The 25,529-nt window shown below is 31.1% G+C and overlaps 2 protein-coding genes and 1 long non-coding RNA gene across 4 annotated transcripts in view; 1 reads left to right on the forward strand and 2 right to left on the reverse strand.

Annotated features, from left to right (window-relative positions):
- Positions 1-1,258: 1,258 nt before the first annotated feature.
- On the reverse strand, positions 1,259-4,732 carry LOC130825806 (probable indole-3-pyruvate monooxygenase YUCCA5). Its single transcript, XM_057691230.1, has 3 exons — positions 3,816-4,732; positions 2,630-3,001; positions 1,259-1,695 (listed from the first exon to the last, which is right to left on the reverse strand). Exons 1-3 carry the CDS (start codon positions 4,557-4,559, stop codon positions 1,471-1,473), a joined length of 1,341 nt encoding a protein of 446 aa, XP_057547213.1. The 5' UTR covers positions 4,560-4,732; the 3' UTR covers positions 1,259-1,470.
- A 5,196-nt stretch (positions 4,733-9,928) lies between these two features.
- On the forward strand, positions 9,929-14,190 carry LOC130825767 (uncharacterized). 2 transcript variants are annotated; one of them, XR_009046956.1, is made up of 4 exons: positions 9,929-10,287; positions 11,343-11,427; positions 12,897-12,969; positions 13,389-14,190. It is a non-coding gene; the product is annotated as an uncharacterized LOC130825767 (long non-coding RNA). The 2 variants fall into 2 exon arrangements; XR_009046957.1 differs by lacking the exon at positions 12,897-12,969.
- A 6,388-nt stretch (positions 14,191-20,578) lies between these two features.
- Positions 20,579-25,529, reverse strand: part of LOC130825967 (myosin-6) — a 30,866-nt gene continuing 25,915 nt past the window's right edge. The window contains exons 35-39 of the mRNA XM_057691424.1: positions 25,206-25,262; positions 22,075-22,131; positions 21,478-21,558; positions 21,238-21,335; positions 20,579-21,160 (exon numbers count right to left, since the gene is read on the reverse strand). Coding sequence (XP_057547407.1) covers positions 21,046-21,160; positions 21,238-21,335; positions 21,478-21,558; positions 22,075-22,131; positions 25,206-25,262 — 408 coding nt within the window. The 3' untranslated portion in view covers positions 20,579-21,045. The remainder of the gene's footprint in view (positions 21,161-21,237; positions 21,336-21,477; positions 21,559-22,074; positions 22,132-25,205; positions 25,263-25,529) is intronic.

Genomic DNA, 25,529 nt, shown 5'->3' on the forward strand with positions numbered 1-25,529 from the left:
TAAAAAACAATCTCTCACAAAAATAACTCATACTTTAAATAAAAATGTCAGTAAAATAAAACATAAATATTGCAAAATAACAGGGACGGAGGAGTAACACCACAAGCCAAAGACATGACATCCCTACTGTTTTTTGTTTGCACTTTTGAAGCTCACGGATAAGTTATATTTAGGTGACATAGTCATTTTCAAATACTCCTAACGGTGAATAATGGAGCCAACTACACTTAATGGCCCATTTTTGTGACCCTTTTTTTGGATGTTTAGACTCTACTCCATCATTAGTTGCATTCATAACTACAACTTGATTATGTGTGTTTTTCATGATTGTATGCTACAAGGTCACAAAACACTATTCTCGATCAAGTTTAAGATTTATAATAATTCGATTTTAGATTATATTGAACCACGCTAAAATAACCGATCATTACATCATGTGCATTTTTTAATTAATTTATACGAAATTGTTGATGGTTTGCTATAGTTTTACAAGGATAAGGTTGAATATTTAACTTTCTCATTCCGCTTAGTTAGGAGTGTTGGTAAAAGTTTTTTAATAGCATTGGGTTTAGAATGTTGTTTGTTGACTTATTAGGTTTTAATTCGTCAATATGTTCGATCATAAAAGTTAAATGTATTTTGCGCTTGTCTAGAAGCTCGACAACAATAAGTCGATGTTAAAGAATTGAAGCTATAAAAAAGAGATTGCCATCCACACAACAATTATTTGACTCCTCAAGCTTGCAATTATTCTCGATAAATTATAAAAAGCGCTTTTAAATTATCAATGATTATTAATCTATCTATATATTTAATAATAAAGTTTTGTACCATATTAAAATTGAACATAAAAATAACATCTGCTAAATTAAATTAAGTTTAAACTTTTATATCAAAACAACGAAGTCTATATTATTTAAAATATCGTATATTAGCACAAATTTAATCCTAATGTTTTATTAGTTTATGTTGAAAAAAAAATCCTTTGATTAGATCACTTTGATTGTTACACAATTATATGAGTATTTTACAAAGTAGAATATAAAAGAAAAAAAGCCTCATCTTCCCCTATACAAAAATTGTCCCCACAATAATTTTCTCAAACTAATCAAGGGACAATTGTTCTTTTTAGAAAGAGGGCTAATTCTATAGACTTTATAATATTTTTTTCTATATAACCTGATTTCTATAATTCCTAAAATCAGATTAAAAAAATTTTAAAAAAATAGAAGTTGATTTTAACAAGTAATCATCCATATTTTCGAATTTTACTACTGATAGTAACATGCTAGTAGTAGGACAAAGGGGTATTTTTCCTGTTTTCCTTAAAACTAAAGGTGTTTATTCGAGTTATTAGATTGGTTCAAAGATACAGGTTTTGTGTTCATATTGATTTTTACATAATTTAAATTTCATTTTAAAATTGTTGGGTAAATATCGAATTATCAGATCTGATTTGAACACTTCTGCTTAGAACTGCGAAATGCATCTTCGATGACAAGCCGCAGGAGGCTTTCTTTGTTTGGTTTCTTGTTTCCAGATTCTTCCAATGTCTTCTGCTATTCTTATTGCATCTTCTGAAGCACCTGATAATCCTCTTCTTGTAAATCCAGCTGCATATAATCCTGCATTTCCTTTCCATCCATTAGGAAATGGAGCTTTTGGGAACCCATTTTTTGAGAAAAATTCGCTTTCCTACACACATAAAAAATGTCCGTTATTATCAATTGGTTGTGGGCTAGATATACTGTGATTCGTTTATTAATTAAAAAAAATAAGTCATTTTTTATTGAAAGAATTGGGTAACAGTAAGTACTAGAGAAGTTTTCAATAATTATCCGACTTTATAATTGAAAATGACTTTTAATTCGACATTTACAATTATGTAAAAATTAATATCAGTAAAAAAATTCTATTTCAAACCAACTCGAAATTAATAAAATTAATTTAATGATTCGAATAAATACCTTTAATAATAACTAATTTTATGAAGTCAAACCAGACACGACTCCAACATCTTACATGGCTAAGGCGAATATTATAATCGTTGACAATTTTACTGAAATTTTTAATCTTTTGATTCTAAGATCCAAATTAAACTTGAGCCATTATTTTACTCTTTTGGAGCTTAGATCTACTACAAGTAGAAACAATTTAACACATTCATATCTGAAAAGAAAATTATGGTCTGTGAGTCTATTATGGGCTTTAATCATCAACTTAAATTTTTAGTTGAGTTGGTTTTTGGATAATCCTGATACTAAATTAATAAACTAATTCAACCAAATGCTTAAACTGATGATTGAGGTCCCAATATATATTATATATCCTGCCTACACAAACGACTACCCTGATAAATTTGTTATTGGGCTTTTACATAATCAGAGCCGCATAAGAAGAGAGTTAACTGAGAGAAGAATTCGCTGCACATAAACTCGATGAGGTTCCATCATAAAATCAATTGATATTAAGGAGAGTGAGCCATCAAAAATATATGTTAGTCGACATCTCCCAAATTTTTCGATATTGGATCACAGGTGCGTTATATTCTAACATACGCCATGACACGATACTGTTAACGACAAGACGATAATAAATAGGTTTTCAAAATATTAATTAACGGGTATACCTTAAGCCAAGATGGAACATTGCTTCGATAACCAGTAGCAAGAACAACAGAATCAATCTCAAGAATCTGACCATCAACAAAATCAACTTTACCCTTAGAAAATCTCTTAATACCAGGAACAACCTTAATCTTTCCAGATTTGATTTTTTCAAATGTTCCTAAATCCAACACTGGGGTTTTCCCTTCTTTATTCTTTAGTTCAAGTGGGCCCATTTCTGGCCTTTTCAGACCATATTTTTCTGTGTTTCCTAGCAATATTCTTGCCAGAATTAACAGTATTTTGTCTACTGTTGTCAGTTTAAACCACCTTAGTAGTGACATTGCCAGCTCAAATGTTGATTTTCCTAGCACTTCTTTTGGTAGTATATGAACCTGTAAAAAAAAAAATAAAAAAAAAAATCCAATTTTCAATGATTAGTATAAATATCCACTTGTCTCACTTAAATTGCTACAATTCTAAAACTTAAGCAATTTTATTATATAATAGTTGACTTTCAAAATCAATCACCACAATCAGCAAATAATATGAACAATAATTTTTTATAGTTTATTAATGAAAATCTTGATTAATTAACTTAGTAGTTGAAATCTTTTCTTTTCAATTTTTACCCGTGTTATAGGTATTTGATTCTCTTTATATCATTTTCTTTCTTTATAGAGAATTTTAAAAAGTTTTCTTGATGATTAAAAAATAATTAAATTTACAAATAAACTATTTTAAAATAACAAATGACTCTTTAAAAAAATTCACATTTTAATTATTTATAAATAAACGTCAATAATATCCAACTTAAAATAAAGTTTGAAATAAAATTATGTATTCTAATAAATTAATTTTTTATACGTAACATTTGTTTGAAAGTCAACCACTATATAATTAATTTCCTTAAAAAAGTTTTACATGCATGCAGAATTAACTTAATGTATATTATATACAGTAAAAGTTACGTTTCTCTCATTTTACACCTAATGTAAAATGGATGAAATTTAAGAAAAAAGGAAAATTGATCAGCTGGAGAATGACCAAAAAACAAATGAATGAATAAAATAAATGGTTAAGATGAAAAGAGAGTAACATAAATTTAAACAGATGAAAATAAGACCATTGCATAAAACAGTGCAAAATAATAAAAACAAAAAGTGTAAATGTTTAAAAAAATATGTTATATACTTTATCAGTACTTACCGAGCTACGAACACAAAGAAGAGGAGTAGCATCATGATTAGAAAGATCAAGAGAAACTTCCATACCAGAATTTCCACACCCAACAACCAAAACTTTTTTACCCCTATATTTTTCACCACACTTATAATCACATGCATGAATAATATCCCCTCCAAATTCATGAAACCCAAAAAACTTGGGCACATTTTTCTCAGCATTCTCCCCCGTAGCCACCACAATCCATCTACAAATATACTCAACTTCATCATTTTTATCGCCAATTTTGTCACTAATCCAGAAATCAGTTTTGTCTCCAGATTGAGTCGTTTTTTTTGTAATAATCCTCCATAAACCACAAGTTTCATCATAATGAGCTGATTGTACGGATTCATTAAACTGTGGTTTAATTTTATAGTGTTTAACGTATGATTCAAGGTAAGTAATGAATTGATCTTTTGATGGGTATTGTGGGTAGTGTTTGGGGAATGGGAAATTGGGTAATTGACAAAATTGTTTAGGGAGATGTAGTTTAAGCCGGTGGTATGTTCTAGTTTGCCATAGGGATGCAATGCAGTTTGATCTTTCTAGCATTATGTAGGGGACTCCTTGTTGTTTGAGTCCAGCCGCTACGGCTAAGCCCGAAGGGCCAGCTCCGATGATTACGGGGCCGTTTACCCATACGCACCGCCGTGTCGAAAAGTGGTCTTGGTGGTTGGCTGAGGTGGTTTTGGATAATGTTGTGTTGTTGTTGAGTAGTTTTTCCATTTTGGGGTTTAATTTAATTGTATGATGAGATTGTATGTATTTCTATTAAACAAGATATATTGTGTATGATGAAAATATGAGTAGGATATACCGGGTATTGTTATGATGATGCGAGTTAACAATATAATGGAGTTTTATTAGTAGGAAGAGTTAGAGAAGAAGAAAAGTAAGTGTAAGAAGGATGGGATGGGGAGGAGATGTGAGCTTTAAATAAGGGAGGTGGTCTTGGTCTTATTGCATGTGATCAAATGGATTGTTATCATACAAGAGCTCATAGAATTTTATTTTGCTTTAAACAATGGAATAAAATATTTTTTTTGTGTATATGGAATAAAATATTTTTTTTGTGTATATTATTTTTATGTTGTTACAATATAGACATAATTTAAATAAAAATAAAAAAATTAGTTTTTTGTTTTCGTAAAAAATTATAAAATATAATCAATTTGCAGTTTTAGGGATTATGAACAAAATAATATAAATTAAAAATACAAAAATGGATAAAAAAAATATATAGTTGCTCAGTGGGTCGAAATGAAATTACTCAAAAAAATTGATAAATAGGTCAAAACGGTCAAGTTTGACCTAATTTTATTTGACTTGTGCAAAACTTTTGTGTCGGATTAATTACATGCATGTCTATCATCCTTCAAAAGGAAAATATATCTCTCCTTAGATGGTGAATATCAAATCCTTATAGAAGTGTGAAAATAAAAATATTCAACCACTTATACACAACTCATATTAGCTATGATATATTAGGATTTGAGAGGGGTTAAAACAAAATATTATACACTTATCAGTGAAAAAGATTACGGCGAGTGAGACCTTGAGCTCAGTATATACAAGTATATAAATAGTTTTGTATATTTCAAATAGTATTTTAGAAGTAATATTATTGCATGGAGTACATTATAATTTGTTGTTGAGCTGCATATGATTTTCCTAGCATCATTAGAAGGTGCTTTTAATTATTTATTAGATTCTCTTGAATCATTTGATCATCATTGCCTATATATATATATATATATATATATATATATATATATATATATATATATATATATATATGGCTCCAACAAATCCTGCACTTTTCTCTTCGTTTAGAGTTGATTAGAACTTTTTTAACTAATAGTTGGTCGTTTATTCCTCTGAATTTGCACTAATTTTTAAAATTAAATCATATAATGCAAACTTAAAAATACAACATCATAATTCCTTCTTTATAATTCCTTTTTTTAGCCACTTTTATTCAATTATATAATATAATTTGAGACTTAAAGGTTTAGAGGTTGTGAAAATAATGATATATATTATTTGAGTGTTCTGTAATATTTAATTATATAATAAATTATAAAGATAGGCGGCTTAAAAATGCAGTAAGTTATATGTTTGGATGAGGTTAGGTCGGGTCTCTTTTAACCATTGGTGAATCTACATTGGGGCTAGTAATGCCCAAACTCCATTATAAATTATAAATTGTATTGATTTTTGAATTTTTTTAAAAAAATTGTTGCAAAATGAAGAATATATGAAGCAAAATATAGCACGACCCCTCTATTTTTTAATCTAATTATTATAATTAATTTTGTGGACCCTTTATTTGAAATATTAATATACTATTTACAAACCAAGAAGTTGAAAAAAAGAATCGAATTTTATCTCGATTAAAATAAATATTAGTTTTCTAAAAAAAGAAGTGATTTTGGTTTTCATTTAAGTCTCAAATCGTTTCGGCCTATCTTATAATTAAGTGTGACAAAAAAAAATAGGGAAAGAATATGGCTAAACTAAGGGAATGTTGTTAATCGTATATGTTTCCAATGCATATATATACGTGCATTTTCTGATTAGTTCAATAGGGTCCATAACAATTTGTGAGAAAATTAAGAAAAATGCATACATATACGTGCCTTTTTTGATAAATTCAATATGGTCTATAGCAATTTGTGAAAAAATTAAAAAAAGAAAAAAAAAAGTAGTAATATTTCATAAAAAAGTGGAAGAAGTATGTGAATGAGATGAAAATATAAATTAAATATATGAATAAAAATTGAAAAACGCTATAAGTTATGGCCGATAGAGCAAATTTGACATGATGGACTAGAAAAAACGTAGGACAAATTTCGTGTGACAGATAGAATAATAAGCAAATTCATTTTATATTTGGTTTCTCCATTAATTCTATACAAGGCGGCTTCTCATCCCAAAGCTTGCTAATTTTCATATAATTAAGATATATTCATGTAAATGTAATTTAAATTTTAGTTAAGAATTGTTGGAAATACTTAACAGGTGAGATAAGATCTCACAACGGTAAAATAATGGGTTGTTGACTTGTATATATATATATATATTGTGTGAGCTAATCTTCTCATTACCATATGGTTTTTGGAAACAATGAACCTCACCAAGTGTATGTGCAAGTCAATGCTCTTGACCCATGGGTTTGTGGGCCCGAGCCCACGAGTGTCCCATATCTACACGAGTGAGCTACGGTGAGATTATGTGACGAATTGTCACGGCCTAATAAGAATTTAGGATTACAATTATATATATGTAAGGGGCTATATCTTTCTTTTATTTGTTTGGTGAGAGAAATTAAATAAGATCTATTGAGTATATGACAACCGATAATAACAAGTATAAGTCTTGCATAGACTTGGTTCATTCACGCTATTTTAATATGTATCAGCTTAATAATAATAAATATTTTCCAATAATTGTATTTGATTGGAGTGACTGATTTGACCAGTTGATTTAAAATACACTGCTAGGGTCGACTTGTTCAAAAATAGTTTTTTCATGCATAACAACAAGTTATTTCAACTAGCTAATTTACAAAACACTAATATTAGATCTTTTAACTACTCAAGCATCTATACATACCAAATAACCTTAATTGCATAATAAACTATTTTACCAAATACCCTAATTATTATAATTTTTTGTGAATTTATTAATAGATTATAAATGTGTATGGCCAAAGTTAAGATACCAAGAAAGAAATATTTGGAAATCGAGAGATAAGTGTGAAGATACCAATACAGTAAGCTAAGCCTTAAGATGTGGCCAAAGAGAGCACACGATTACGCTTCTATTATTTCCATGCACATAACAAAAAGGAATTCAATAGAAAGGAGTTTGCTTTCTTTTAAAATTACTGTGAACTGTATACATACTATATAACATACATATTATAGGGCTCCAACCATTAGCTAAACCTTTTGGTTAAACTGATTTTTAACATGGTATTAAAAGCCAGTGTGACAAGAGGTCATAGGTTTGAATTTCAAACACCCTTCATGTAAAATGAAATATACAGCTTCAAATATGAGGAAGACCTGCGTCACATCCACACTTATAGCCCAAAAGCTCTCGTGTGAGGAGACGTGTTAGAGTATATAACATATCATAAGTCCTTAATCATCAATTTAAGCTTTTGATTGAGTTGGTTCCTTGACACTCTGTTCCGGCCATTTAGCTTAATATCATACTTTTGGTACGAAAATAGGATATAAAGAGTAAAACTAGTTGAATCATATCAAAAATAAAAATGAGAAGAATATATTTGCACGAACTAAAATAAAATATAATGCAAATTAGAGAAGTGTTGTATGTTATCTGGCTTTTGTAAACATTGATATTGATTATCCCAAAATCATCTAGAAATTTGTATTTTTGGCTCAAATCCATAAGTATTGTGATCACTTAATTGATGCAAAACTTTTTTTTTTTTAAATTTAAGTATGGAGAAACATGCATGCATGGATCATTTTTTGGAAGCTGGAAATCACCATTGTTGAAAGAGATACTTTGAATATTTTGAATTGGACACCGCAAATAAAGTAGTTTCAAAAAATTGGAGGTTGATTCTCAGTATAGATTATGGGTCTAAGATTCTATTATATTCGTTTTAAAACTGACTATAATTTTAGGGTGTAGATTTGGATATTGATTTTGTATACCGAAAAATGGTTTGGGTATGAGTTTAAAGTCTTCAAACTCATATTAAATCCAAATTCGAATCAGACCCTTTTTCAAGACCGATGCATTACACAAAAAATTAATTTTAAACTCATTATAGACCTATTTATATTTAATTGAATTGGACTCTAATTAAACTTTTAAATTCTAAGCAATTAAATTAAATTTTAAACAATTAAAGATTCATTAGTGACCCATTTAAATCCTAAACACATCAGATCTGATGATTTTGTGCTGGTCTAAAATTTTTTAATATCTAAGGTATTCGGCCGATCTAGTTAAACATCAATTTAAATCCGACCAATTACCATCCATCTAATTCTGAAAATAAAATTTTGGGTACCCTATGCAAGAGTTTACATTTTAAAGATAGAATCGATTGCATTTTTCCTCCATTAAACATGTTCATCTACAACTAGAGGTGGATCGAACATGAAACATACGTATTTTATAGGAAATCATTATAATATTTTTTTATTTATTATTTAACCAAAAAATTTAGAGACTTACCATTTACTTTTTATGGAAATCATCAATATATATTTTTTATTTGACTCGCCTTCAAAAATATTAATGCACTCATCTACTAAATACAACTAATACAATTTTTTATGGAAATCATTAAAATATTTTTTATTTAATCAAACAATTTAGAGACTAACAATTTACTTCTTAAAATTTAGTTTTATTAAATATTATACATAATTCATAAAAATTAAGTCGTACATTACGTGAGTACTATCAATTTAAACTTTTGGTTGAGTTGATTCCTTGACATAGCATCAGAGCTAGCGTGCTAAGAGGTTACGGGTTCGAATCTCAATCACCTCTTTTTTAAAGTGGAATATTTAGCGCTAGTATGAGGAATGCTTGTGTTGAAGCCATACTTCTAGCCCAAAAGGACTTTCGTATGAAGGGGCATGTTAGAATATATCCTGAGGCCTTAACTATCAATTTAAGCTTTTGGTTGAGTTAGTTTCTTGACATAATTATTACTATAATCAAGTTATTACTAGTTTATGAAAGGTATGTATTATATTATAATAAATAGTAAAGTAATGCAATTATGCAAGTAACTATAAATGATTATTGATATATAATTTGTTCCATATCATCATCATCATACCCAATATTCTGTTCGAAAGCAGGGTCTGGGTGAGGTAAGGTGACGGACAATCCATACCTGTTGTCTCAAGAGTAGGAGCTGTAATATTCGGAAAATTAATATTTTAAGACGAGTAAGTTTAAGAGAATTATCAGTGCGAGAATAATCTTAAATACACATGACATAAAATATTCTCAATTTAATTTCTCTCCACTTTTCCTTTTCTTTTAATATATAAAAAAAAAAGACAAAACAAAACCCTTCTCTTTCTCTCACACTCGAATGAACTCAAAGGAAAGCAGCAACCATTTCCTTCTTCCTTCTATTTGCATAAACCCAAAAATCAGCAACATCACACTCCATTAAACATATCAGAATCTCAAGAACCCTTATCTTCGCCTTTTCTCTCGTCATTCCCTCTGAAAATGACAGAATCACACTGAAATTATTCAAGCTAATAGTTGCTCTTCCCCTCTCTTGGTTCCTGAGATGGTGCGCCCAAGAACCGCCATTATTTCTCGGTTGTTACCCTCAAAAACAGTCGGCAACATCCCCATTTTCAGCCGATTTTGGTGCCTTTTTTCAGAGAAAAACCGCAGCAAATCAATCCATCTCTTCTCCACAAATTCGGTTTAGGTATCACGTTTTCCTTTTGAATTTGTGCATATCTTTAGGTTAATTAAGGCTACAAGCCGCAGCAAGTCATTGTTTATATAATCTATTCTCTTTCCATTTTATGATATACTATTGAGCTATTCTTATATTGTTCTTTCTTTGGGAACCGACATTTGTGTTTATACCTATCAAGATTTTCTTTTACCATGAAAATAATGAGAAACATCAAGAATTATTGTATATGTGTGTTTACTTTTAATTAAATGGATCTAGTGATGATTGATATGTGATTATAGGAGATGGTGATTGAGGAGTTTGGGGAAGAATTCTAAAATTAAATGTAATTTGGGTTTTATGATGTATAAATGGTAGATTGTGGAATATTGAAACAATTTTTTGGAATTATTAATTAGTACGTAATTTACAAAGATTAGAATATCGATAGGATATTAGATGTAGAAAGATTATGGAAATTTGATGTTTTTGAATATTAGGAGATTCTTGTGAAATTACTAATGGTGGATAAATCTTCTTGTTGTTATTAATTGAATAGTTGGGTAAATGTAAGTGTTGGATATAACCCTTGATTATATATGATTGGTCGTTCTTGAGAGTATTTAGGGTTTGTGTGGAAATTATTAGTTGAATGGATAAACTAGCTGAATCTTTCTTTTGGATAGTTTGTTAATCTTGTTTAGTTTCTTGGTTTTGAGTTTAATGAACATGGAAGTGTTTGAATTGGAATACAAAGGGAATTGTGGAGACGTATAATCTTTACAAGAATATAAGCTAAACTAAAGCAAGGTTATTTATTTTGATGATATTGAGGGTTGGAGTTAGGACTTGCACTGTAATATCCGTTTTTTTTAAATAATAATAATCATAAATAAGTAAATAATAATCATAAATAAGTAAATAAATAAATTTCAAAAAAAAATAAAAACCTCCCCATTAACAATAACTTCCCATTTCTCCCTCTAAATCTTATAACCAACCTTACATAACTATTATAAATTAAACCAATTACCCTTAATTTCATTCACATTATTACTCACACTTCCTTTTTCTCCTAAAAGAAAAGGCAACATTTTGATATTGAAGACAGCGGATTCGTAGACAGAGATTATTAAGAGCGTACGTTGTCTAGGATCGCGTGACAAGGTAATTCTCAATGTCCATCTAATTACAACTATCCCGTTAGTATTATGTGCTAAGTGATAATTAATGTGTTTAAATAGAATGCATGATTTTATATGACATTATTTTATATGATGTTATGTTTTATATATTCTCAAATTATAATTACCATTATTTTTGTCAAACTTGAATTTATAATTATTATTTTGATAAAATTTATATTATTATTTGATAACGAAATTTGATACGATTTAGTTGAAAGAGAAATATTTATAATCTTATTTTGATGAGAATTGTATTATTATTTTAATAATGATTTTAAATGCGATTGAATTTGGGAGAAAAATATTATGATATTAATATTGCAATTGAATATTCTTGAGATATATTTTTTTCTTGGGAAAACTTATGATCATAAAATAAAATGTATAATGTATGCTGATTATATGTTTGTGTGCACGCGACTAATTATTAAAATATATTAAATCACGTAAAGTGTAACGCGAGGGAAATGAAGCTCTTATATTTGTTGTGATCCAAGTATAAGGGTGATGAACATGTTGTCCTGTTTGGTTAGTATAGTTGTCGACAGGTATTATTATTTCTGATACTTGATACGATGTTTGGTCTTCGTTCTATTTGTTGTGATCCAAGTAGAAGGGGTGTGCACACTAGGGTTCCCTGAGACTACTCTGCTGGCCTTGAATTATTTGGGGTGACGACCTCTTGATGAAGTAGGTATACGGGTAAAGCCTCGGCCTACTGGCGTTCTCGTTCCCTCAAATTAAAAATTTACTATGTGTTTATCATTATTAAATATCAAATTAATAAATTGGTTTATGTGATATTATATATATTGTTTTCTCAAATTGTTTCTCTTTTAAACCCAGCTATATATTATTTTCTAAAATTATTTTCCATTTGATTATATTTTATTTTCTTAAATCATTTTCAAACTTAATCGTTTTACGGGATGGAGTTGGAATCACTCGATTTCCTGATTTTGGGAGTTTTCCCTTGTTTTTCTTGCATTCTTATGTTGCAGGTTATTGATTGCGTGGGAATCGTGGAGTGAGGATCACCTAGAAACATAGCTTTTCTTAGAGTCGTATTTCAGTTTAAATTTTACCTTAAGTCGTTTAAATTTTATATGGACATAGATTGCGTTTCAGTTTTCTCTTATATTGTAAGACCCTTTGTTGGATTTAAAGTTATTAAGTTATTTCTTAGTCGTTAAGCCTTACATTTATTTTATTAGAAATAGATGTGGCGGTAACACTCCCATGAGTAGGTTTTGGCTCATATTTTTCATTAAAGGTGTTTTCAAAAGTTCGACCTATTCTGAGGGTGTTACATGCACAATCTCTGAAATGAGAAATATTAGAATAGAAGATGGAACTAAGATGCATTCTTAGGATGAGATGCAATGAGCTATATGAACCTAGTTGTAGTATCGTATGCTTTGTTGTGATGCTATATTTGTTATGCTTCAGTAGGCGACATTATCGAGGATCCCTTTTAGTGATCGTGGAGTACCAGACTTAACTTCTTGAAGCGTTCTTTTTGGTGAGTAGTAGTAGTCCCTTAAAGGGTCTGGCCAGACTACATTCTTAAAAATAAACTTTTTACTAAAGCTCTTTGAAATTGGAAACTGTTGAGACAAATGTTGTTGTGAATGCTTATGTTGATATTATAATACGGTCAATGGATCGGACTTGCGAGCTGGTCATTGACGGAGTTGAAGAACATTGTTCCCTACTCCCTGTTTTTGAAGCGAATTGTCATTCAGATATTGACTAGCCTCAACTGAGAGTGACATAGCCTTAAAACTATGGATGTTCCTCTCAACTAGACTCCCTGTGCGCACATAGATCTAGGGAACTGATGTTGCTTTTAAACCTATGATTTGAATTATTGTGTTTGTTGTTTTGGATTGTTACTTTTCATTCAGTTTAATCTGAACCTCTGTTGTTTCCATCTTTTAGTTTGATTACAGATCGGAACTGATCGGAAACGATGGGTTAACGGTGTTGAATAGCGTTCCAAGGATGTATATTGAGCTGAGCACGTGGGAATTTGTAGTTTTGTATTAGGTTTTTGGATAAATGTATATTTAATTTGGTTGTGTTGGTTATATCAAACTTGTAGAGGATTGTATGATCATTATGTGTTTTAGTTAGATGTTTGTTTTGAGATGTAGCTGAGTTAAATACGTTGAAAAGCTGGTGTCCCCTTTGCTCAAGTTTTGAAAGTGTGATTTCAGTTTCTTGGGAAATGAACCCAGTGATAACCGTGTTTACTCAGTCAACGGTAAGTCGGGTTGTTACAGGAGCGGTCAGTTTTACCCCCAAACAGTAGGAGCCCTGCAAAAAGAGGATATGAGTTGCAACGTTGTCTCAAGAGTGCAACTATTAGCAGAAAAAGACAGCACAAGCAGAAGCTAGATCTAATCAAAAAAAAAAAACAAAATGAGAAAAAAAATAAAAATAAAGTAAAACCACAATAATTATACAAAGAAACAAAACACGTGTAAGAAGCAACTAGACCTTAGGGGAGGGAGGTAACTAGAGAAACTACTAGTAGTCTAAAATATGGATCTGACGTCTCCAACTATTTCTATCCCTAGTCAGATCCGTGGAGAGGCGCAACTCATGTTCAACTTCTTTAAATGATTAAGACTAACTCAAGTGAGTCAAAGTTGAAGAGAATTGCATTAGGAATCAACAACATTGTAGTTATGTGCTATAGTTATGTGTTAAGTCCTCCCCTTAGCTTGCGGGAAATTAGCTAAATATATACCATAATTATCTTATAAACTTGGATTATTATTAATTTAATAATAACATTTGACTAATTTTAATAAAGAGGGAATTTCTTGATTTATTTATTAGGACGGTTTGCATTTCTCATGTTTCCATGTGCTTATTTGCATACTAATGCTAATATTGCTTTAAACAAAGTTACAAATATTTCTCTAAGAGAATCGAATTGCATAATCACATTCACAAGATTTGAAAATATTTATTGGTATCAAATATTTAAGAGTCAATATAAAATAGAAAGAATTGTCATAAATTAATTGTAAAAACTAATAATATATACTAATGGAGTTTTGTGTTGAAATTGAAAAGTAGAGAGTGAATTCGGTGAGTAGAATAAAAAAAGATCTCTTTTGACTTCTTCTGATGCAAATCAAAAGCATGTGACTTGTATATGTACTAATTAATTGTAACTCGGATCTCTTCTATAATATTACTAGCTGTTGACAAAATAAGACTTTTAGGTAGTTTTTCACAAAAAAAAATTTCTAAATAATTTTCGAAAAAAATTAATTCTGAAAGTCGTTTTTAAAAAATAAATTATTTCTGATAGTTTTTGGCAGTAATTATCTTTTATAGGTAACTATTAACAATTTTTCCTAAATAAATGAAGGTTACTTTATATGCAAATTGAAAAATATGTAAGCCATTTCCATGGAACAAAATTCTATTAGGTTGCATTAAAAATATTTGTCTTACTTTTAATCATTCCATAAAGTAACCAAATAATATAATATAAAACAAAATAAAGGAATACTTGCAAATGATCATCAATAATACAAAACTAATAATGGTTGTCAAATCTTGTAAAATTATTTAAAGCATCTATTAATGATTAATAGGATTCTTGTAAGATTTGAAGGATCTTTTATTACTTAGTATTAATTTTAACTAAATCTATGTGGTCTCTCTCTCAGATTGCAACACCATTGACCAACAAAAAAAAAAGGGCAGTTTTACTTTACTTATGCTTATGAGAATGTGGTTAAGCTCATGTTTTGTTGGTTTCATTGATCTATATTGAGATAAGACTCGATTCTCATACCCATCAAGATTTTATGTTTGCATCCCTTTGAGGTTAATATTTTGGATAGGGCGAGAATAAGAAACTAATTATTTAATATATTTAACACTTATAAATTATAATTAACTCAAAAACGAAAAACATATATATATATATATATATATATATATATATATATATATATATATATATATATATATATATATATATATAACCTAGCAACTAGAAAAAACGACATGGCCATATTTAGGTAGGGCGAGGCAGACTCCCAACATAAAAATAATAGAATTTCTTTGTATACATAGATAAGAATAAGTTTTGATAGATTGATGTAAATTCTACTTCCTCTCTTTTTATATGTTCTTTTCAAATAGAATTTACGAATTTTAATGTCAAATTTGACTATGATTTCTCATTGATCTATATGAAAAAAATATTTTCATGTGGAATTTTGATAGATTGCTCTCAATATATATTTCTAAATATCTAACTTATAAGAATTTTTAAAAACTCACAATTAAAATTATATTGACTTTTAACTTTGTATTGAGATCTATACAAAAAGTAAATGGGAATAATAAATGAAAACAGAGAAAGTATTATTATGCAAATCTAAAAATATAAATGAATTAATTAGTTTGAATATTAAGACATGTAATTTAATCATATGAAATTCGATATATTTGTAGTTCATATGTTTGAGTATAATAACAAAGAACAAATATGATTAGATTAAGTTGTTACATTGTATTTAGCTCTTCCAATATTTGCTCTCACATTTCCTTTTCTTGCTTCGAGAAGCTTCTTTTTTTAGCTCTTCCTTTCCAAATGCCTTGTCTACTACCTAGGGTTGACTCTTAAAATAACTTCTAATCATGTGATTAAACATCAATGTCTATAAATTATGGAATTAATTAATGAATATTAGGAGATTTATATGGTAATTGTTTGCTACCAACTTTTCTACATAGTCCAATAGACAATTTAAAAATTACGCAGAAGGGTTAGATGAGAATTAAACTCAGATCTCACATGGAAAAACATCACTTACTTTAACTGCAACTAAATTTAATTTTCCACCTGATGACTTTTAATTGTATTTTTGAAAAAAATTAAAACTAAAATTTTCATTTTTAATTGATTTAACTAGATTTGTTTTTAAAGAATGTCACAAAGAAACAAAATAGAGTAGATGCAACTGCCTTGATAACGGTAATAACTGAAAGCAACTAACAAAAGAGAATACTCCTACATCATGTGATCACATGAATTGGTTACAACTTGGGTGAGTCAACTCGATCAACTCAACAATTAATTACCCAGGCTTAGGGACTTGGGTTATTTAAAAACCATGTGCTTATTCCCAACAGAATACTGATTAATTATGTGTATAATAATGTGTAATAATGGATATTATTTGTTCATTACATTTTTCAAACATAATTAGAGGGAATAATATACTCCATATAATGGTGTATATGTTGGTGGATATGAAGATAATCGTATCATCAAAATTTATTTTGTTTATTATTGTATAAAAATACATGAATCTCAAAGATATCAATTTGGTAAATAAAATTTATTTTGTTTATTATTGTTCATCTTCATTAATCCAAAGATCGTGGTATCTAGATTCTAACTTATGAAATTGGATCATTTAAATTATAATTAATGTAATACTTCTATGTTATATTTTGAGATTCTTAGAAAAGCTTGCTAAGTTGATGTTTATAATGGGTCTAAAGTGTTGGAAACAAATAATGCAAGTTACTGATGAACAGCAAAAATAAAGTAATAATCAAGACGAAAATTTTAAGGTGGTTCACCAAACATGGGCTACATCCACTATTTAGCCTAGGATTAATATTATGTGTTTAAAGGAGAGAATACAAGACTTGATAGGTATTATAATGAAGGTTTAGTGTAAGGAAGAGAGGAGCTAATTGGTAGAGACTAAGCAAGATAGAATAGCTCTATACAATGAGACTATTGGGGCACACAAATAACATGGCATAAGTGAGTATATATAGGGAAAAATATAAAGCAACAAATGGGGCAGCAGGTAAACAACAGGACAGCAGCCAACAAGCCACTCACAGACGCAACAGAAGCTTGGCTCGACCCTTGCTCAATCCTGGCTCGACCAGGTGCAGGTCGAGCGGCCTACAGTGGGCCAAAGCAGCCTCTGTTTCTTGTGTTGCCACTTGTCCCTTGGTCCCCAAAGCTCTTACACTTTGTCCTTCTCTGAATGCTTGCTTTACAAAGCCAAGTTTTTGCAGCTCCAAGCCTTCACTACCTATTAGTACAGTGTACTAATGGTACTTGCTTGATACCCAATCAACCAATCACAAAAATGGTACTTTGTCCTCTTCTTGTTTACACTAACAAGCTAGATTAATTATCTTAATCTTGTTTTGATTACTTGGTGAATAAAAGTCACCAATAATCCTAACAATCTCCACCTTGACTTGTGTTCTCCAATTCACAAAACATCACCTTCAAGATTCATCCAACAACACTCACAAAAATATCTCTAGCTAGTCAACATACTCAACAAAAATAAAAGGAAATAAACATGTGCACAAAACATACAAAAGCACATGCACTACAATGCCCTCTAAGGGTTTACAAAAGAGTATTATTAATTACCAACCAAGTCCACACAACCCATGAACTTGTTGGAGGATATTGGAATTACATTCAAGTCATCAAAAAAAATATCAATCTCACCATGCTTGGTTGAAGTAGTAGCTTCACAAACCGAACTAATTAAGGTTGAACCAAATAGCTTATACAAGCCATCATCATCAATGGACCCTTTTAAGAACAACTTAGGACCCTTGCCAACCTTCAAAACTCCACCTTTACCAATGCACCTAAAACCTTCTTTATCCAAAGTACCAAGGGAAATTAAGTGCATATTCATGCTTGGAACATGGAGGACTCCGGACAATGTTCTCGCAACACCATCAAACATAATGATTCTAACACCTCCTACACCAACCATCGGACAGTTAGCCTCATTGCCCATAATGACTTTTCTTCCATCAACCTTTTGATAAGTTGAGAAGAAACTAAAGTTAGAAGTCATATGGCTAGAACATCCCGAATCCAATACCCAAGAATCACCACCCTTGTACTCACTAGTAACAACAAGAGCACCAAAATCATATTCTTCCTCAACATAACTAGCCTCGGTGGAGCTAGTTCCTTTGGACTTGCAATCATCGGATTGTTTGGACTTTAACTTCAACAATCTCTCTTAAGATGGCCTTTCTTCCTACAATAATTAAAAGTCATGCCTCTCTTGTTCCTACTTGACTCCTTAACAAGCAATGCATCATTAGACTCAATGGACATCTTTTGTGCAAATTGAGAATCAATAAGGTCCTTTTGTGTCAAGGCCTTTCTAACATCCTCAGTACACAATGTGTTTCTACCATATAACAAAGTCTCTCTAAAGTGCTTATAAGACGGGGGTAGAGAAGATAATAAGAGAATGGTCAAGTCTTCATCATCAAGTGAAACCTCAATATTTTGCAAATCCAAAACTATAGAGTAAAACTCATCAAGATGAGGTTTCATAGGCTTACCTTCTTGCAATCGGAGACCATATAATCTACTCTTTAAGAGTAATCGGTTGGTAACACTTTTGGCCATGTAGACTAATTCCAGCTTCTCCCAAATCCCTTTTGAAGTCACCTCCTTTACAACTTCCCTCAAAACTTCATTGGAGAGGCAAAGTTGTATGGCGGATATAGTTTTTGCATCCATCTCTTCCCACTTAGCCCCACTAAGACCAATGGGCTTCCTCTCATCACCTTCAAGTGCCTTATGAACACCATTTTGAATCAAGATTGCCTTCATCTTTACTTGCCACAAACTGAAATTTGTGTTCCTATCGAACTTCTCAATGTCTAACTTCATAGTTGACATCTTGGGCTTCAAATGACCACCACTAACACCTCAAATAACCCCAAATAAACCCTTGGCTCTGATACCAATTGAAAGGGAAGGCAAAGACCTCACTCAAGGATCAAAATATGAAGTTAAGTTGATGTTTATGATGTGTCTTAAGTGTTGGAAACAAATAATGCAAGTTAGTGATGAGTAACAAAAAAGTAATAATCAAGACAAAGATTTTAAGGTAGTTCACCAAACATAGGCTACATCCACCATCTAGTCTAGGATTAATATTATGTGTTTAAAGGAGAGAATACAAGACTTAATAGATAATTACAATGGAGGTTTAGTGTAAGGAAGAGAGGAGCTAATAAGGAGAGACTAAGCAAGATAGAATAGCTCTATACAATGAGACTATTGGGGCACACAAATAACATGGCATAAGTGAGTATATATAGGGAAAAATATAAAGCAACAAATGGGGCAGCAGGTAAACAACAGGACAGCAGCCAACAAGCCACTCACAGACGCAACAGAAGCTTGGCTCGACCCTTGCTCAATCCTGGCTCGACCAGGTGTAGGTCGAGCGGCCTACAGTGGGCCAAAGCAGCCTCTGTTTCTTGTGTTGCCACTTGCCCCTTGGTCCCCAAAGCTCTTACACTTTGTCCTTCCTTGAATGCTTGCTTTACAAAGCCAAGTTTTTGCACCTCCAAGCCTCCACTACCTATTAGTACAATGTATTAATGGTACTTGCTTGATACCCAATCAACCAATCACAAAAATGATACTTTGTCCTCTTCTTGTTTACACTAACAAGATAGATTAATTATCTTAATCTTGTTTTGATTACTTGGTGAACAAAAGTCACCAATAATCCTAACACTTGCATTTAATAACAAGTAAAATATATATATCTATATATATATATATATATATATATATATATATATATATATATATATATATATATATATATATATATATATATATATATATATATATTTATATATATATATTCCACCATTGTTTTCCATATTAATTAGGATATTGTCATAAATTGTGATTGTATGTCAAATTTGAATTATAACAATATGAATTATCACACTAAAGTTAATTTAGATGCATAGAAACTAGAAAAAATTGTGAGTTTAAACATATATGTAATTGAGACGAATTCTTTTAATCAGTCAACAAAGAAATCATATGCTCTTATTTGTGTGAATTTGATGATAATATACAGCAATGGGTTAGTCAGAATCATCCTCTTTGAGATCACTAACAAGATTTAGATTGCGTATATGTAACTCTCAAACCCTTCTTAAATGGGAGCTATTAAACGGTATTGGGGTAATGAAACAGTCAAAGAACGACCAAATAAGAATAAAAGTAATTGTGCAAGTTTAGGCATGAAAAAAAAATAAATTTATTTCCATTTCTTGTTGGATGTAAACTTTGTAATACAAATGTAGAAACAAATCATTTGTCATCAAAAAGAATACCCTATGCCTCTCTCTATGTGATTATGTGATCTTTACCATATCAAAGAATAGGGGAAGATCATTATTACAACTTCCCTTATAGTGCTACATCAAGCTAAGTATATGCTTCTATTCTCACAATCCTAGTTAAAGAATGAAAAAACTCAAAACCTCGAGGGAAGAGATACGACATAAGAAATATCTATTCGCCATTGGTTATGAGGAAGGCCTACGAGAACTTTACAAAGCCATATCATCGAGTAAATGAATCATAATTTACATTTGGGGCGATGGATGTTGCAGTAAAAGAGTGAAAATGGATCACGAATAACCTTTTCGTATCTGGGATGAATGTGCACCGGGTTAGTTTGAGACTAGTTGTGGAAGCGGCCTTAATATAAAGTATGTCATTTGAGCCTCAATCTTGTAGAAACTGGAAATCTGGATTCTCAAGTAACTGAGGTGTCGGCTTTACACCAGCGAAATCTCTCTCGTCTGGGGATATAGAGAGGTCTTCGACAGAAACGGGTATGCTGCAGTTAAAACGTTTACAAACGATTAGGATAGGCTAATGACATCAGAAGAAGAATATCTATGGATTCTCTTTCACCTTGAAGTGTCTTCTAGTATAATTGCCTTGTTAGCTGTATCACTGTCAATTTCACCGTCACTTTCTCCAGGCATTAATGCCTTCATACGTGAAATAACCTGTAAAAGACAGTGTAATTGATTCTTAAACTTGTTCGATCTAATGATTGTACCGTAAACTTGTTCGATTTAATGATTGTACCGTATTGGTACGATAGGAAGTACAATAGAATAACACAGCTTCAGTATCTACTGCACTTACTTCTTCAGAAACAGTACTTGTGTTGTAATCTTCATCGGAGTATGTTGTACATATTCGATAAAGCTGCTGAACACTCAAAAACTGCAAATATAGCATCAGAGTTGATCAATTTTGAATGAAGTACATTTATTAGTTTTTACATCATGTTTAGAGACACGAGCACTTCAGTAACAGAATTATTTCTCGATATGGTATCTGACAAACTTGAAAAATGGCACATGTCATATTGACGAAACTGGCCTAAAATGGACATTCACAGCATAAGAAACAAGTAAAAAAAAAATTGAAATGCAGGTTCTTTCACGTTGAATCCTATATGCAAGCAATTTGGAACATGTTTTTTGTGTTATTTTAACTGATTTTTGCTAAAATTCTCAACAAAAGATCAGCTGAGATTGGACGCAATCTGAGACTCACACTTTAGTATACAACCCTCCGAATCAATTCTTGCCATAAAAAGTTGCTGAATTGTGGCATTTTAACAATAATAAATGAAGGGTTTATTCTTAGTTTAAAATATAATACTGATTTTATTGCTTGTGATTTCATCTTTCCTAGACAACATAAATCAACACAAAGGAGAAGGAAGAAACTTACAGGACAGAGATCACTCGTAAGATCTTCATAAGTAATTCTACACTTTTGATTAATAACCTGATGATGAATAAAAAACCAAAAATCAGGAAATTGAAAGAAAAATAAAGTTAGTCCTGCCTTTGACTTAGCACTGGGCAATTGGTATCAAGCATCATGGAAAGCCAGTAGACCAATATCACATCCACTCAGACTACAAAGGAACTAGTAAGTGGAACAATGCAAAATGAAATACCCCCACCAATTCCATCTGGAACCAGTAACTAATGTCTAATATGCTACTTCAAATTGAAAAATCCCTACCAATCCCTTAAGCTTTGATGCTGAGATGGATACACATTATGGATGCTCACAATTGAGACGTAATGATGAATCATTTGAGCTTACTGGGACCAACTGACTCAATTATGACATGAAAGCTGAGTGTCCTATACAACACAACTCAAAGGCCCTAATCTCAACATTTGGGGTCGAGTACATGAACCAAAACAAATCAACACGAGAGATTGTAGGTAACAAAAATTCTATGTTATTCACCCTATCTAATACTAATCTACAACTAAGAAAATCAATTCCAATCATCATTCACATATATTTTTCTCCTTCTCTATTCATTAATATCTATTGTTATATTGTTTATGCCTATGCAAATCCTAGTTCTCCGTCTCATTCTTCAATATCCTGGTTATTTTCAACTTACCTCTTCTGTTCCCACTTCCCAAGCTCATCAAAGTATCAACCTTCCACATTATTTTTCGATCATTGCACAAGGACAACCCAACTTTTTTCTCTTGTCTTCGATATTTGTGACTCTGAGACCAGTATTTATGTTTAATTTTGAATTCTAAATCCTTTGAGTTATGTACAATCATCCTTTTAACATACACATCTCAGTTACCTCAATCTTCGTAGAATAATATCTTCTAAAAGCCCAAAATTATTAACTTATATTTACTAATATTGGTGTCCTCAAGAACAAAGAACAATTACTGCCTATGATTACAATATTAGCTGAAGTTTTGACTTTTGGAGTATAGGCTTCACCCTACAATACCCTACCAAGATTTTAAACATCAACCCATTCCATGGTATATTGGAAAATTTCACGAATTGTATATTTGATATCTTGTTTGATTGACAATAATTACCAAATTGAGCTTTTGAAAATTCGTGGGAATTGTGAATACCCACAAAATGTAGGAGTTTCTGACCCACTTCCCCTCTGGATATTCCAACACTCCATGTTTTTCCAATGCCTTGATACTAAAAATATAACCTTTTGCACTTCCCAAGCTTTGCAATGGGAACTATCTTTCCATGCATGAACTTCCCATGGGAAGTTGATACCCCTGTCAACAAATGACCTTTATACTTTCCCTTGAATTAACTCTCAGTTTTACTTTCACTAAGGAGGGTCCCTCTATTTTTGATTTCATTTGATTTGCCTTGGTCTTTGTTTCCGTCAATTGAGTAAAAAAGGTGAAGGGAGGGAGTACTACACAAGGAAGTTTTTACTAATAAGAGAATGAGGAATAACAAAACATGTTAGAGGAGGCTATATGAAGATATTAGTCAGAATGATATCAATGATGCAATGCAACAAGGTTGCCAAATATTACACATACAGCTCTATAACCCTTTAAGCATTAGACCTTGATATCAACCTCTATCCTTAATCTTTCACAGAAACTTGATGAATGATCACGAACCAAGGAATGCAAGAAGTAACTTATTGAAAACTTGATGGAAATTACTAGGCTCGCAGAGCGCTTTCCTTACACTTAGTTCCACCAATGAGCACAAGTGAAACTTGTGAACTACACTCAAGAGATACAAAGTAAATACAAAGCAAACACACTTTCTTGGCAAGAAAGATCCAAGATAAATTTTTTTTAATAAACAAGTGCGGTCTTTATTTAATTAGAGATAGCTAGGCTCTAATCAATTCACTTTTGTTGTTAAAATACATAAAAATGTTTCTGTTCTTGAGAAATCTTCTTTCTCCATAGAGAATTTCTGATTATTTTCTCAATTGATTCTCTCTGATGACTAACCTGTCTTATGAGTCAATAATCTAACTCCTACCTAAGTTTAAGTTTTCATCAGATGAATAACTTCCTATATTCTCACATACGTTTAATACACGTAGACACTTAACTGCTAAGGAGAAATGAGTGATGGAAACTGACTGACCGACAACTCGTTGTCCCTTTTATTGCAGCACCTCCACTTTGAGCAGAGATGCTGCCGACTCTTCAATAGGGACCAATGACACCGGTCCTTCTCCCTTGTTTTTCTTCTTCAAACTTTTTCCGGGGCAACTACAGCCCTTTGTGGCCACCAACTAGTCGGTTTTTGTGAATCTTTTAATACATTTAAACTTTTAGTTTGGATTACTTAGGTTTTGCATTTAGTAAAACTTGACTACCTTTACATGGAAATATTGAGTTATTACCAATACTCCAAATTTCCAAAAATCATTCAGGATACCATGAATCTAACCAGGATAGATTGTGAATTATAACTTGATATTGTTATTGGATACTATGGGAGCTAGCCATGCCAATAAAAAATGAAGTTTTATAAGTTGATACTTGATACTATGGGATCAAGGGTCAATTGCAAACACAACCTATTCATTATTACAAGAGTAAAGTTCGACTCCCAAAACCCGCCTAGGCAAGAGCCACTTGGCATTGAGGCAATGGCATGTTGTTACTACATAGTATTTCCATCAAGGTATTATACTATTCATTTGGCATCTCCTTTAAGTTGTTCAACTAAAAAGACTAGAAGACAAAACACCAACTAATTAGAGTGCGAGCAATCTATTAGCTTCATTCAACACTTTGTTCTCAAATATTGAGCCAGTACCTAACTGATATGCACAATATAATTTCCATATTTTACTCATCCTGATAGGATTGTTTAGCAAAATTATGCTGATCAAAGGGTTATAGAACAATACTTCACAAAGTTAGTTCAGGTTAATGTAGAAATAAAAATAATAATTAGTCAACTACAGATCACTCCCAGGTTCTTTATGACAATGCAACTGAAACTGAATGGTATTTAAAAGGCTGCATGGAAATATAAAGGGGAAGCTATGGTAAAAGAGCATATGATAAACATACCAGGAAACCAACAACTTGCCTGGTGATCTTAAGTTCATCCCATGATGTGCCTGCAAACTGTAATTTACACAAAAACTTAAGACAAAATTTTTTTGTTTGACTAAGATGATCTCAGCACCTATAAATGATTTTTACCAACTTATTTTAATGATTGTTAATAAATGGATCGAGCATTGACCCACAACCTTCCATAGGATTCTTTTGTGGAAAGACAGCAGGTTATCATTTTCATTTTTTAGATGCTCAAACATCAAAGTGAGACATGTATTTTAATGAAGTACTATAAAAAACACTGCATTTCAAAAAACATCAACTGGAAATACA

Source organism: Amaranthus tricolor, chromosome 10, assembly GCF_026212465.1.
Source record: "Amaranthus tricolor cultivar Red isolate AtriRed21 chromosome 10, ASM2621246v1, whole genome shotgun sequence".
Lineage (NCBI taxonomy): Eukaryota > Viridiplantae > Streptophyta > Magnoliopsida > Caryophyllales > Amaranthaceae > Amaranthus > Amaranthus tricolor.